General features: G+C 43.8%; 1 protein-coding gene and 14 non-coding genes across 15 annotated transcripts; 4 read left to right on the top strand and 11 right to left on the bottom strand.

The window, feature by feature from the left end:
* Positions 1–1,443: 1,443 nt before the first annotated feature.
* Positions 1,444–4,899, bottom strand: LOC113101214 (uncharacterized). The gene is made up of 5 exons (XM_026265611.1): positions 4,287–4,899; positions 3,966–4,187; positions 2,246–3,838; positions 1,896–2,099; positions 1,444–1,775 (listed from the first exon to the last, which is right to left on the bottom strand). The coding sequence occupies exons 1-5, from the start codon at positions 4,897–4,899 to the stop codon at positions 1,444–1,446; spliced, it is 2,964 nt and encodes a 987-aa protein (XP_026121396.1).
* Positions 4,900–6,917: 2,018 nt separating this feature from the next.
* On the top strand, positions 6,918–6,989 carry trnae-cuc (transfer RNA glutamic acid (anticodon CUC)). Its single transcript has one exon. It is a non-coding gene; the product is annotated as a tRNA-Glu (tRNA).
* Positions 6,990–7,093: 104 nt separating this feature from the next.
* Positions 7,094–7,181, bottom strand: trnay-gua (transfer RNA tyrosine (anticodon GUA)). The gene is given in 2 exon segments: positions 7,094–7,129; positions 7,145–7,181. It is a non-coding gene; the product is annotated as a tRNA-Tyr (tRNA).
* Positions 7,182–8,051: 870 nt separating this feature from the next.
* Positions 8,052–8,124, bottom strand: trnar-acg (transfer RNA arginine (anticodon ACG)). The gene has a single exon. It is a non-coding gene; the product is annotated as a tRNA-Arg (tRNA).
* Positions 8,125–8,301: 177 nt separating this feature from the next.
* Positions 8,302–8,373, top strand: trnae-cuc (transfer RNA glutamic acid (anticodon CUC)). The gene has a single exon. It is a non-coding gene; the product is annotated as a tRNA-Glu (tRNA).
* A 105-nt stretch (positions 8,374–8,478) lies between these two features.
* trnay-gua (transfer RNA tyrosine (anticodon GUA)) lies at positions 8,479–8,566 on the bottom strand. The gene is given in 2 exon segments: positions 8,479–8,514; positions 8,530–8,566. It is a non-coding gene; the product is annotated as a tRNA-Tyr (tRNA).
* A 203-nt stretch (positions 8,567–8,769) lies between these two features.
* Positions 8,770–8,841, bottom strand: trnae-uuc (transfer RNA glutamic acid (anticodon UUC)). Its single transcript has one exon. It is a non-coding gene; the product is annotated as a tRNA-Glu (tRNA).
* Positions 8,842–10,057: 1,216 nt separating this feature from the next.
* On the bottom strand, positions 10,058–10,130 carry trnar-acg (transfer RNA arginine (anticodon ACG)). Its single transcript has one exon. It is a non-coding gene; the product is annotated as a tRNA-Arg (tRNA).
* A 170-nt stretch (positions 10,131–10,300) lies between these two features.
* On the top strand, positions 10,301–10,372 carry trnae-cuc (transfer RNA glutamic acid (anticodon CUC)). Its single transcript has one exon. It is a non-coding gene; the product is annotated as a tRNA-Glu (tRNA).
* Positions 10,373–10,477: 105 nt separating this feature from the next.
* Positions 10,478–10,565, bottom strand: trnay-gua (transfer RNA tyrosine (anticodon GUA)). Its single transcript is given in 2 exon segments — positions 10,478–10,513; positions 10,529–10,565. It is a non-coding gene; the product is annotated as a tRNA-Tyr (tRNA).
* Positions 10,566–10,689: 124 nt separating this feature from the next.
* Positions 10,690–10,761, bottom strand: trnae-uuc (transfer RNA glutamic acid (anticodon UUC)). Its single transcript has one exon. It is a non-coding gene; the product is annotated as a tRNA-Glu (tRNA).
* Positions 10,762–11,977: 1,216 nt separating this feature from the next.
* trnar-acg (transfer RNA arginine (anticodon ACG)) lies at positions 11,978–12,050 on the bottom strand. The gene has a single exon. It is a non-coding gene; the product is annotated as a tRNA-Arg (tRNA).
* Positions 12,051–12,220: 170 nt separating this feature from the next.
* Positions 12,221–12,292, top strand: trnae-cuc (transfer RNA glutamic acid (anticodon CUC)). The gene has a single exon. It is a non-coding gene; the product is annotated as a tRNA-Glu (tRNA).
* Positions 12,293–12,397: 105 nt separating this feature from the next.
* On the bottom strand, positions 12,398–12,485 carry trnay-gua (transfer RNA tyrosine (anticodon GUA)). Its single transcript is given in 2 exon segments — positions 12,398–12,433; positions 12,449–12,485. It is a non-coding gene; the product is annotated as a tRNA-Tyr (tRNA).
* A 124-nt stretch (positions 12,486–12,609) lies between these two features.
* Positions 12,610–12,681, bottom strand: trnae-uuc (transfer RNA glutamic acid (anticodon UUC)). The gene has a single exon. It is a non-coding gene; the product is annotated as a tRNA-Glu (tRNA).
* Between the last annotated feature and the right edge of the window lie 826 nt (positions 12,682–13,507).

Genomic DNA, 13,507 nt, shown 5'->3' with positions numbered 1-13,507 from the left:
ACTCATCACCTTAGCATTGGTGAGGATGCACTCACGGATGTGCTTGTAAGCACGTGCTACAACAGTGAAGCGGGACACCCTCACTCCCTCACAGCGCACCGCGTTTGGGTAGAGAGCACAGAGCCTTGTGAAAATGGCCTCCACCACTCGGTTGCAGTCAGGCCACTGTGCAGGACTATGAGCCCAACGAAACACCTGCAAATTACAACAAAATACATATTAATGTAAGATTTAATTTCATTGTGTGATCTTATTTTTATTTTCCCTTTTCTATTCTGTCTGTTTTGTGTTTGTGTTGTCTAATTGTTCATTGATAATATCTGCCCATAGTTATGTTTTCTTTCTTTGTTTTGTTTTAGTTTGATGTTTAAATGTCATATCAATAAATCAGGTCTCTACTGGATTACTGTGTTGTAGAATTATTACAGGGTGTTGTAAGTCAGCCTGTCAGACTTTTTCCCACAATAATGACTGCATATTATCCCGCTTATTACATGGCTACTTACTAAAGTACAGTAAAGACAAATTATTTGACACAACATAATGATACAAAATGATTTTACTTATTTAAGAAATGATTGCTTTGTTTCTGCTAAATTAATTATTCCAATGTGCGGTTGGAAACTGTGTCCATAGCAATGTAACATACTTAGCAACCTAATATATATAGTCAGAATTAAATGTAAATCACAACTAATAATTTATGTTATAACCAAGATAAGCTAGTCATGAAGGTGTCAGGTTACTAAACAAAAAATGTTGTAGGTGATATTTCAGCCAGTTTCAGATATATATATTTACCAAAAAAATTGTAAACCCTGTATTTACTAAATATAACATACCTTTTGGTGCTCTCAACACCTGGGGCCACAATCTTCTTAGTGGCCCTGAATCGTCCCTGTTTTAGGTGGGTTTGGTGACGTGGTGGGTAAATGGTCTTTTTCTTGTCATACTCCCCCAATGCCTGCCATAAGGAGATGATCTTGATGCACTCTTCTCCTGACAAAGCCAGACGGTGGTCTCTGAGGCTAACCAAAAACTCTGCCAAGTCCTGCACGGCTCCATACCCCTCAATATTATCAGGTCCAACCGAATCCTAAAATGAAAGATAATTTAGGAACTTTTGATAGCATCGATGAATACAAATATTCACATGAAAGCACATCCAATGTAACAGATTATGTTTACACACATGTAAATGTAAATAAAAAATAAACTGGGCCCTTACATCATGTGAAGTGTTCTCTTCCGATGTTGGACGATCCGTTTCTGCAGATAATCGGTCCACTGGGACAACATCAAAAAGGTAAATATTTATTTTAAATTTGTATTTATGCCTTTCAATGTGATAAATACAAATTTATAGTTAGTGTGATAACAAATACCGAAATCTTTATGAATACTTTATGGTAAAACTCACAGCTATGTGCTCCAGGAAGAGTGCTAGATCTGATTGAGTTTGCAGTGAGCTGCTGACAGGAGATGACACTGGTGATGGAGGGACCACAAACAGTGATGACGTGGGGCTGGTTGCTGGAGGAGTTGGAGATGATGCTGCAGACGCTGCAGACACTGATGCTTGTGTAGAGGCAGCAGGTGTCCGGTTAATGTGTCAAAGGTGGGGACAGTGATGTCCTGAAACTCCTCAAGTTCAGCATAACCTTCATCCACCTCTATACCAACCTCAGTAGTCTCTGACTCTTCAATGGCCAACTTGTAGTCCTGCAGAACTTTACCAGTTTGCTGGTAAAGATATTCCACTCCAATAAGCTCACCTTTAAAATTGAAAAACATTGACAATTAGATAACATACCACAATATTATATTATAACTTAGTGGTTCAATGGTTTATACTTGAATTAAAGTGTCACTAAAAAAAAAAAATAGTTATATACCAGTGTACTTTCTTGGCCCAACATAAGGAATGATTTTCATGCCCATGAGCTCCTCTGCAAGAGTGTTGACCGCATGACGCAGTAGATGGTTGTAGGAATGTGGTTGCTGCTGATTAGTTGTTGCTGCCACTGCCCGGTCCTCATTCCACCTTGCAAGCCCATCCAAAAGATATGCCTGAAAGAAGGTGTCACTTGCCAGCGTGCCTATAAATGAAAAAAATAATAATAATAATAAATTCACAGCACAAAATTTTTTCTATAAATACACAAATAGCTGTTCTTGCAATTCTCATAATTATTTCAGTATAAATCATATCTTAATTTAATAATTCAATTAAATAATTTATTACCTGGGATGAATCTGTTAAGGTGCAGGTGAAATGACTCAAGTGAAGTGGAACCTCTGGCACAGCGGTATGTTGGCAGGCGGTGCCCTCCCTTCAGTACAGTACCCGTCTGCATGTAGAGCTGCACACCGACAGGATCCTGGATGCAGGCCACATGCTTCCGCTGGGACTTTAAAATCTCTCTCATGCAGGCTGAGTTTATTAGTGGGACTCCCAGAGTGTCACGACCAGCATCTCCATCAAAGGCCTGAACATGGCTCTCAATCAATGCCAGGGTCTCTTTGGTCCCGCGAGTGGTTCTCCTGCAATGCAGCGCTAGCTCGCTACGACTGATACAGCGTAGCACATCAGCCTCGAATGATGGTTTCCCATCAGCTTCTAGCTCTGCATGCTTCGCTGTCTTCAGGGCAGTCAGGTCGACCTGGTCCCACATGAAAATACAATGGCTGAGGCCACTCATAAAAGTGGCATATAACTGGTGTGAGTCGGTGGTGCAGCCCACAGCAAACCTTCTCATGAAGTGCCAGACATCTAACCGGATGGTCATTTGCTCCCACTCTTCAAACATCCTCCTCAAAAGAGTGTTGCCACAGCAGTCTCGGTCGACATACAGCACTTCGGGAGGAGCCACCCCAGCCACTCTGTATCGCTTGATAAGGCCTTCTATCATTGGCCCCAGACCAAAACCTTCGCTCGCTGTGAGCACGGACATGATCACCTGTCCATGCTCATTGCCAACATTAGTTGCCCAAGTAGCAGTGCCATAGCTGCGTCCTGCTAGTTTTCTGGCCACTTTTTTGGTAGAATCCATTTTTAAGATTCGACCATATTGTGATGTTATAGTGGCCTTGACCTCATCCAGCCTTTGCAGGACATCCTGGGCGTACACCTGCATCAGCCATCGGTGCTTGGGTATAGAAGGCATTGAAGGAACAGGTTCAAATGTCACAGGCAGGATCAGGCTCGTCGTGACAGCACTGGCAACCCCCTTGCAATCTGTCAGATACTGGACTGTCTTTTGCAACCAGACATCAACATGACGCTCCTGTAGCTTGCGCTGGATCTGGCTGCTGCTGTTTCCCAGCCCGCGCTGACGCATCAAAGTTACTACCTCGAAGTCACATGCAAGTTTTGAAGTAAGAATGCAAGGGAACAGCACCCTGTGGCCAATGTCGAGCTGGGAAACGAGATCATGGCTCCAGCTGATGACCTTCCTCTTACATCTTCGGCAGGCCAGGTACTCAGATGCAACAAAGTACATCTCACCCATGGCAACCACCTGCCTGATCTTTTGATGCAAGCCAGCTGAGGTCAGAAGTTCTTTTTGACAGTCTGGATGCGGACAAGTCAGCTTCACTTGCCACAGTTTTCGTGGCATCCAGAGCAGCAGGCGATGGCCAAAGTAATTCTCCAAGGAAGGAGAATTGCTGGTCTTCAGTGGCACGGGTGGAGGATACCACCAAAGTTTGTTCACCCTACTAAATACCAGCTCGGGATGCCCCTGTGCTGTCCACCTGAACAGGGCCTTGGAGATCCACCTCTGGTCCACTTCAGGCAGGGTGTGTGTCCATCCAGCCGGAAGACAAACTCGTCTTGCTGAAAAAATAAAATAAAATAGAAAAACAGAAAATAAACACATAAATAAACAAATTCACATTGCTTCACTTTACTTTATTATCCCTGGAAAGGAAACATTGAATACTTTAAATAAGTATAAACGTACATGCCACATATGATGCCTCAAACTTAGCTGCCTCTGCCAGCAGTGTGCTGTCATCTATCTCAGTGGACACAGCTGGACAGGTGAGAGTGGCTGAGGGCCCTGTGGCTGTCTCAAGGGACACAGATGGACAGGTGAGGGTGGCTGAGGGCCCTGTGGCTGTCTCAAGGGACACAGCTGGACAGGTGAGGGTGGCTGAGGGCCGTGCACGTGCCTGGGCCAAAGCTACAAAAAAACAGAGGACAAACAGATAAACATGACTACTGAACAGCAATAAATACTAAACAAACCAAAAAAGTGTTATACAAATAAATGTTTGCTTACAAGGTGCGACTTTGAGGGGGGAAACCAGTCTTTCTACAGCCTTGTTCAAGTTTTTTTGGTTAGGCAGCTTTCTTACCAAGAGGGAGCGGAGAGAGGCAGTAGAAGTATGGGTGGTGGTAGCGTGCTGCGTGGGGGTGGTGAACTCTGTAGGGGCAGAGTGCTGGGAGTCAGCAGCATGCTGGGGAGCTTTTCCAGCATATTGCTCTTCCTTCATGGCAATGGCAACTCTGCCAGAAGGAAAGAGCTCAATATACTCCCTGAAACTCCCCTTGTTGTGGGCATGTTCTTGGGAGTCTTTGCTGCCTCCTGTGGGGTCCCTCTTCATAGCTGCCACCAGGTAAGCAGCATACCCCAGGGCATTTTCAGCCACCCACCTAAATGTTTGCCCACGAAATACACCAAATTGGATTTCAAAGAAACCCAACAGGTGCTTTCTTTTAGACAGATCTCCGTGGTGCTCACTTAAACTTTTCCTGGCTTTGTCTAGCACTTTCTCCGGGGGCAGGGGTCTTGTGTACGGCTTTCCTTTGTTGGCCTCCTTCACCTTTGACGCTTCCACTGTATCCGTCAGATTCAGGCTGCCATCAGCCCGTCTCCTGAAGCGAGGTTCCATCTAAATTAAAAAAAGTGAACTGTATTTACTTATGATCACCTTGTAATGTTGATTTTATATTATGCTTTGTTTGTGTATATATTTTCCTACAGGCTAAAAATGTTGGCTAACATATCAGAATTATCCCAGAGTAAGAGATAATTTTTCAGATAATTATTATACATTCAAATATAACTTTTGTCCCACCTGAGAAAGGGAAGGGAAAGTTCAGTCTATTCTATGTGATCTCCTTTTTAAAAACAAAATTTTCACAAATTTTTCTGCTCTATTACAAATAAAGATCATACATACAAAATTCTAGAATCAAAATATACTTAAAGTACTAAAAGTAGAAGCATAATGTATACTATATTATTGCATTATAACAAGTAATGAATTAATGTGTAAGAATCATTTTAATGTTGCAGCTGGTAAAACTGTAACTTAATATACTTTATATTCTGCTTGGTCGACTAATCTACCAAATATGAAATACTTTTTTTTTTTAAATAATATTTTACATTGATCAGCTGAATTATAAGCTTGTCTGAACTACAGGTTATTCATTCAAAACAACTTTATATATTTGACACTTTATTTTTATGTTAACATAAAAACACAACTCATGTTACAATATGCTGGCACTAGTATGCATTAAATAAATACAATTAAATGCATTAATTCATACTTAATTTATGCACAGATAATCATGATTTAATATATAACTCATTAAGGACCAAACCATTTATTAATGATTACTGCATTGGCAACAAATGAACATTTTATATGATTCATAGATAAAGTAATCAATAAATTGTTGTTATTAGTTAAGTGTCATAATTTATTCATTCCTTAATAACATATTATATTAACTAATAGTGTCAAATTATATCATTAATGAATCATTAGCTAATAATTTGTAAAGATATCATTATGTTATTACTTTAACTTTACTTGTTGAGGTACGACTAATTTAAAAAAAATCCATAACCACAATAACATATTAACAATTGGTTAATAATTTTTTACCTCAACATGTAAAGTCATAACATGATTCCTTTGAAAATCATTAGCTAATGATTAATTAAAGCTGACAACTGTAAGTTGAAGTAAATAGCTTTGGCCACTGTAGTAATTAAAATATACATTTACGTCATTAGTTAATATAATGTTATTACGGAACTAATACATTAAAGTAAATTTAAATAATAAAATTGTATGTATTAATTAATCTATGAAACATATAGAATGTTTATTAGTTGCTGATGTAGTAATCATTAATTAATGGTTTAAGTTAGTCCTTCATTAGTTTTCATTAACTCGTGATTATCTGTGCATTCGTTAAGTATGAATTAATGCATATTTGTGCACCAGTATTGTGTTACTTTTTTATTGATAAAAGATTCACTTACATTGCAAATGTTGGTAAGAAATTAATCGATGACTGTTATCTTCTTCTTCAGCCGTTATCCGCAAGTCTCCGGGGGTTCTTGACGTTATCAATTGTTGTTGATAACTTGTTGTTACTATGAAGAATCACGGATAAGGAACGAGCGCTGATTGGCCAATTTCTTGTTGTTACTGGGCGGAATGACGGTTGCGATACGAGCGCTGATTGGCTAATTGCTTGTTGTTACTGGGGGGAATCACGGTTGCGATACGAGCGCTGATTGGCAAATTCGCGGTTACGATACGAGCGCTGATTGGCTAATTCGCGGTTGCCATACGAGCGCTGATTGGTTAAAACATAAGTTTCGTGGTTGCAGCCGGGATCGTGATTGGCTGTCATAACAAAGAATAACCACGACCTACAGGTGACATGGAGCGCCACTGGCCCACCATTAGTAAAGACCACCGATTGTTACAGACTTGTTGGTTTTCGATGTGACGGTGGCAAGCATTGATGTCTGCTCATTCTCACCTTGTTATCAGGAGAACAGACTACCAGCCCTCCAGCCCACCAGCCCACCAGCCCACCAGCCCACGAGCCCTCCAGCCCTCCTACCCACCAGCCCACGAGCCCTCCAGCCCACCATCCATCCCTGGTGGTCTAGTGGTTAGGATTCGGCGCTCTCACCGCCGCGGCCCGGGTTCGATTCCCGGTCAGGGAAAGCTCTTTTGCCTTCCAATTGTGGACTGCGAATTCAAGCTCTGCTGACAGCTGTGAGAAAGCCAGCTCCAAGCCAAAACATTGGTGGGAACATAAAAAAACACCTCCTTCGAGCCGGAGTTGAACCAGCGACCTAAGGATGGCCAACACTCCAACCTACAGTCCTCCGCTCTACCAGCTGAGCTATCGAAGGGGCTAAGGGCTAGTCAGAACCTCGACATATCAGGGTTCTGTAGCTCTACTGCTGGCCAAAAAGTCAAAAAAAAAAAAACCAGGAATCCTAACCGCTAGACCATATGGGATCTGGACACTTTAAACTGGCCATGGGCTTCTGGCGCACTTTCCATACATGTGGTCAGCGTGGGCGCAGGACCTTGTAGTGGCCTGTTGCTTTAGTTCTGTGACTGTAACAATGTGATAATAATTTGGCAAAACAAGAATTATCCAAAAGGACGGTTTTCTGAATTATATAGTGTTGTATGCATTCAGGGAATCTGTTTTTTCACTCAACCCGGGGTAATTAAGGTCTTGTCCAGGTGAAAATACTTGTGTCATGCATCTGAAAACACACATGGCAACCGTTATCTAGAGGAAAAACTGCCTATCGTCGGTCTGTCAAGGTACAAAACTGACATGTTGTGAGGTTAATAATGAAAGTGAGACCAATTTTTAATCCGCAAAATTGCTGATTATTCGCTCGTTCAGTTTAATGCAGATTACAAATTATTCTCAATGTCCAGGTGGCAATTAGTGATAAGGCTTCAAAATGGCAAGCCTGTGACATCAAAACCACATGGCATTGCACCCTTCAAAGTAGTAAAGCGGTTACAGAGTAGCGATGAAATTGTTCTTTCTAGAATCAACTGGCCCACCAGCCTGCATTTTGTGAGACGAATGGCAATACCAAAGCATGTCCGTGTCTCCCCTAGACATCGGAATGGGTGTGCAGAATGTGCCTTTTTTTGGAAAAAATAGAAGAATGCCTAGAGAGTTGCCTTTTCTTTTGGACTTTGGAGAAAAAAAACACAACAACAAAATAAGCCGGAGAAAAACAAGCACAGAGCGAGCCAGCCAGGAGTCGAACCTAGAATCTTCTGATCCGTAGTCAGACGCGTTATCCATTGCGCCACTGGCCCACCAAAAGTAAAGACCCCCGATTGTTACAGACTTGTTGGTTTTCGATGTGACGGTGGCAAGCATTGATGTCTGCTCATTCTCACCTTGTTATCAGGAGAACAGACTACCAGCCCTCCAGCCCTCCAGCCCACCAGCCCCCAGCCCAGCAGCCCACGAGCCCTCCAGCCCACCATCCCTCCCTGGTGGTCTAGTGGTTAGGATTCGGCGCTCTCACCGCCGCGGCCCGGGTTCGATTCCCGGTCAGGGAAAGCTCTTTTGCCTTCCAATTGTGGACTGCGAATTCAAGCTCTGCTGACAGCTGTGAGAAAGCCAGCTCCAAGCCAAAACATTGGTGGGAACATGATAAAAACACCTCCTTCGAGCCGGAGTTGAACCAGCGACCTAAGGATGGCCAACACTCCAACCTACAGTCCTCCGCTCTACCAGCTGAGCTATCGAAGGGGCTAAGGGCTAGTCAGAACCTCGACATATCAGGGTTCTGTAGCTCTACTGCTGGCCAAAAAGTCACTTCTGGTGCAGGAAGATTTGCTGGATCAGAACCTCGACATATCAGGGTTCTGTAGCTCTACTGCTGGCCAAAAAGTCACTTCTGGTGCAGGAAGATTTGCTGGATTTTTGAGGAGGGAAGCAAAAAGGAGCATGCATTCCCATACCGGGAGTTGAACCCGGGCCGCCTGGGTGAAAACCAGGAATCCTAACCGCTAGACCATATGGGATCTGGACACTTTAAACTGGCCATGGGCTTCTGGCGCACTTTCCATACATGTGGTCAGCGTGGGCGCAGGACCTTGTAGTGGCCTGTTGCTTTAGTTCTGTGACTGTAACAATGTGATAATAATTTGGCAAAACAAGAATTATCCAAAAGGACGGTTTTCTGAATTATATAGTGTTGTATGCATTCAGGGAATCTGTTTTTTCACTCAACCCGGGGGTTCAGTGTATTTGGGCAGATTCCTGTGATTGCAGAATTGATTCCTCAAACTGGTAATTAAGCTCTTGTCCAAGTGAAAATACTCGTGTCATCCATTTGAAAACACACACGGCAACCTTTATCTAGAGGAAAAACTGGAGTCAACCCCTGGCTGCGTACGAGAAAACCAGGAATCCTAACTGCTAGACCATATGGGAACTGGCCAGCTTTAACTGGCCACAAGCTTGTGGGCCACTTTCCATAAATGTGGCCAGTGTGGGCGCAGGGTTTTGTAGTGGCCTGTTGCTTTTGGTGTGTGACTGTAACAATGTGATAATAATTTGGCAATACAAGAATCATCCGAAGGGACGGTTTACTGAAATATATAGTGTTGCATGCATTCAAGGGACATGTTTGTTGACTCACACATGGTTCAGTTTTTTGGCCAGAATCCTGTGATTGCTGAATTTATACCTCGAACTGGTAATTAAGGTCTTGTCCAGGTGAAAATACTTGTGTCATGCATCTGAAAACACACATGGCAACCGTTATCTAGAGGAAAAACTGCCTATCGTCGGTCTGTCAAGGTACAAAACTGACATGTTGTGAGGTTAATAATGAAAGTGAGACCAATTTTTAATATGCTGATTATTCGCTCGTTCAGTTTAATGCAGATTACAAATTATTCTCAATGTCCAGGTGGCAATTAGTGATAAGGCTTCAAAATGGCAAGCCTGTGACATCAAAACCACATGGCATTGCACCCTTCAAAGTAGTAAAGCGGTTACAGAGTAGCGATGAAATTGTTCATTCTAGAATCAACTGGCCCACCAGCCTGCATTTTGTGAGACGAATGGCAATACCAAAGCATGTCCGTGTCTCCCCTAGACATCGGAATGGGTGTGCAGAATGTGCCTTTTTTTGGAAAAAATAGAAGAATGCCTAGAGAGTTGCCTTTTCTTTTGGACTTTGGAGAAAAAAAACACAACAACAAAATAAGCCGGAGAAAAACAAGCACAGAGCGAGCCAGCCAGGAGTCGAACCTAGAATCTTCTGATCCGTAGTCAGACGCGTTATCCATTGCGCCACTGGCCCACCAAAAGTAAAGACCCCCGATTGTTACAGACTTGTTGGTTTTCGATGTGACGGTGGCAAGCATTGATGTCTGCTCATTCTCACCTTGTTATCAGGAGAACAGACTACCAGCCCTCCAGCCCTCCAGCCCACCAGCCCAGCAGCCCACGAGCCCTCCAGCCCACCATCCCTCCCTGGTGGTCTAGTGGTTAGGATTCGGCGCTCTCACCGCCGCGGCCCGGGTTCGATTCCCGGTCAGGGAAAGCTCTTTTGCCTTCCAATTGTGGACTGCGAATTCAAGCTCTGCTGACAGCTGTGAGAAAGCCAGCTCCAAGCCAAAACATTGGTGGGAACATGAAAAAAACACCTCCTTCGAGCCGGAGTTGAACCAGCGACCTAAGGATGGCCAACACTCCAACCTACAGTCCTCCGCTCTACCAGCTGAGCTATCGAAGGGGCTAAGGGCTAGTCAGAACCTCGACATATCAGGGTTCTGTAGCTCTACTGCTGGCCAAAAAGTCACTTCTGGTGCAGGAAGATTTGCTGGATTTTTGAGGAGGGAAGCAAAAAGGAGCATGCATTCCCATACCGGGAGTTGAACCCGGGCCGCCTGGGTGAAAACCAGGAATCCTAACCGCTAGACCATATGGGATCTGGACACTTTAAACTGGCCATGGGCTTCTGGCGCACTTTCCATACATGTGGTCAGCGTGGGCGCAGGACCTTGTAGTGGCCTGTTGCTTTAGTTCTGTGACTGTAACAATGTGATAATAATTTGGCAAAACAAGAATTATCCAAAAGGACGGTTTTCTGAATTATATAGTGTTGTATGCATTCAGGGAATCTGTTTTTTCACTCAACCCGGGGGTTCAGTGTATTTGGGCAGATTCCTGTGATTGCAGAATTGATTCCTCAAACTGGTAATTAAGCTCTTGTCCAAGTGAAAATACTCGTGTCATCCATTTGAAAACACACACGGCAACCTTTATCTAGAGGAAAAACTGGAGTCAACCCCTGGCTGCGTACGAGAAAACCAGGAATCCTAACTGCTAGACCATATGGGAACTGGCCAGCTTTAACTGGCCACAAGCTTGTGGGCCACTTTCCATAAATGTGGCCAGTGTGGGCGCAGGGTTTTGTAGTGGCCTGTTGCTTTTGGTGTGTGACTGTAACAATGTGATAATAATTTGGCAATACAAGAATCATCCGAAGGGACGGTTTACTGAAATATATAGTGTTGCATGCATTCAAGGGACATGTTTGTTGACTCACACATGGTTCAGTTTTTTGGCCAGAATCCTGTGATTGCTGAATTTATACCTCGAACTGGTAATTAAGGTCTTGTCCAGGTGAAAATACTTGTGTCATGCATCTGAAAACACACATGGCAACCGTTATCTAGAGGAAAAACTGCCTATCGTCGGTCTGTCAAGGTACAAAACTGACATGTTGTGAGGTTAATAATGAAAGTGAGACCAATTTTTAATATGCTGATTATTCGCTCGTTCAGTTTAATGCAGATTACAAATTATTCTCAATGTCCAGGTGGCAATTAGTGATAAGGCTTCAAAATGGCAAGCCTGTGACATCAAAACCACATGGCATTGCACCCTTCAAAGTAGTAAAGCGGTTACAGAGTAGCGATGAAATTGTTCATTCTAGAATCAACTGGCCCACCAGCCTGCATTTTGTGAGACGAATGGCAATACCAAAGCATGTCCGTGTCTCCCCTAGACATCGGAATGGGTGTGCAGAATGTGCCTTTTTTTGGAAAAAATAGAAGAATGCCTAGAGAGTTGCCTTTTCTTTTGGACTTTGGAGAAAAAAAACACAACAACAAAATAAGCCGGAGAAAAACAAGCACAGAGCGAGCCAGCCAGGAGTCGAACCTAGAATCTTCTGATCCGTAGTCAGACGCGTTATCCATTGCGCCACTGGCCCACCAAAAGTAAAGACCCCCGATTGTTACAGACTTGTTGGTTTTCGATGTGACGGTGGCAAGCATTGATGTCTGCTCATTCTCACCTTGTTATCAGGAGAACAGACTACCAGCCCTCCAGCCCTCCAGCCCACCAGCCCAGCAGCCCACGAGCCCTCCAGCCCACCATCCCTCCCTGGTGGTCTAGTGGTTAGGATTCGGCGCTCTCACCGCCGCGGCCCGGGTTCGATTCCCGGTCAGGGAAAGCTCTTTTGCCTTCCAATTGTGGACTGCGAATTCAAGCTCTGCTGACAGCTGTGAGAAAGCCAGCTCCAAGCCAAAACATTGGTGGGAACATGAAAAAAACACCTCCTTCGAGCCGGAGTTGAACCAGCGACCTAAGGATGGCCAACACTCCAACCTACAGTCCTCCGCTCTACCAGCTGAGCTATCGAAGGGGCTAAGGGCTAGTCAGAACCTCGACATATCAGGGTTCTGTAGCTCTACTGCTGGCCAAAAAGTCACTTCTGGTGCAGGAAGATTTGCTGGATTTTTGAGGAGGGAAGCAAAAAGGAGCATGCATTCCCATACCGGGAGTTGAACCCGGGCCGCCTGGGTGAAAACCAGGAATCCTAACCGCTAGACCATATGGGATTTGGACACTTTAAACTGGCCATGGGCTTCTGGCGCACTTTCCATACATGTGGTCAGCGTGGGCGCAGGACCTTGTAGTGGCCTGTTGCTTTAGTTCTGTGACTGTAACAATGTGATAATAATTTGGCAAAACAAGAATTATCCAAAAGGACGGTTTTCTGAATTATATAGTGTTGTATGCATTCAGGGAATCTGTTTTTTCACTCAACCCGGGGGTTCAGTGTATTTGGGCAGATTCCTGTGATTGCAGAATTGATTCCTCAAACTGGTAATTAAGCTCTTGTCCAAGTGAAAATACTCGTGTCATCCATTTGAAAACACACACGGCAACCTTTATCTAGAGGAAAAACTGGAGTCAACCCCTGGCTGCGTACGAGAAAACCAGGAATCCTAACTGCTAGACCATATGGGAACTGGCCAGCTTTAACTGGCCACAAGCTTGTGGGCCACTTTCCATAAATGTGGCCAGTGTGGGCGCAGGGTTTTGTAGTGGCCTGTTGCTTTTGGTGTGTGACTGTAACAATGTGATAATAATTTGGCAATACAAGAATCATCCGAAGGGACGGTTTACTGAAATATATAGTGTTGCATGCATTCAAGGGACATGTTTGTTGACTCACACAAGGTTCAGTTTTTTGGCCAGAATCCTGTGATTGCTGAATTTATACCTCGAACTGGTAATTAAGGTCTTGTCCAGGTGAAAATACTTGTGTCATGCATCTGAAAACACACATGGCAACCGTTATCTAGAGGAAAAACTGCCTATCGTCGGTCTGTCAAGGTACAAAACTGACATGTTGTGAGGTTAATAATGAAAGTGAGACCA

Source organism: Carassius auratus, unplaced genomic scaffold (genome assembly GCF_003368295.1).
Source record: "Carassius auratus strain Wakin unplaced genomic scaffold, ASM336829v1 scaf_tig00217584, whole genome shotgun sequence".
Classification (NCBI taxonomy): domain Eukaryota; kingdom Metazoa; phylum Chordata; class Actinopteri; order Cypriniformes; family Cyprinidae; genus Carassius; species Carassius auratus.
Note: the sequence above shows the minus strand (reverse complement) of the source record. Positions and strands in the feature narration are given on the sequence as shown.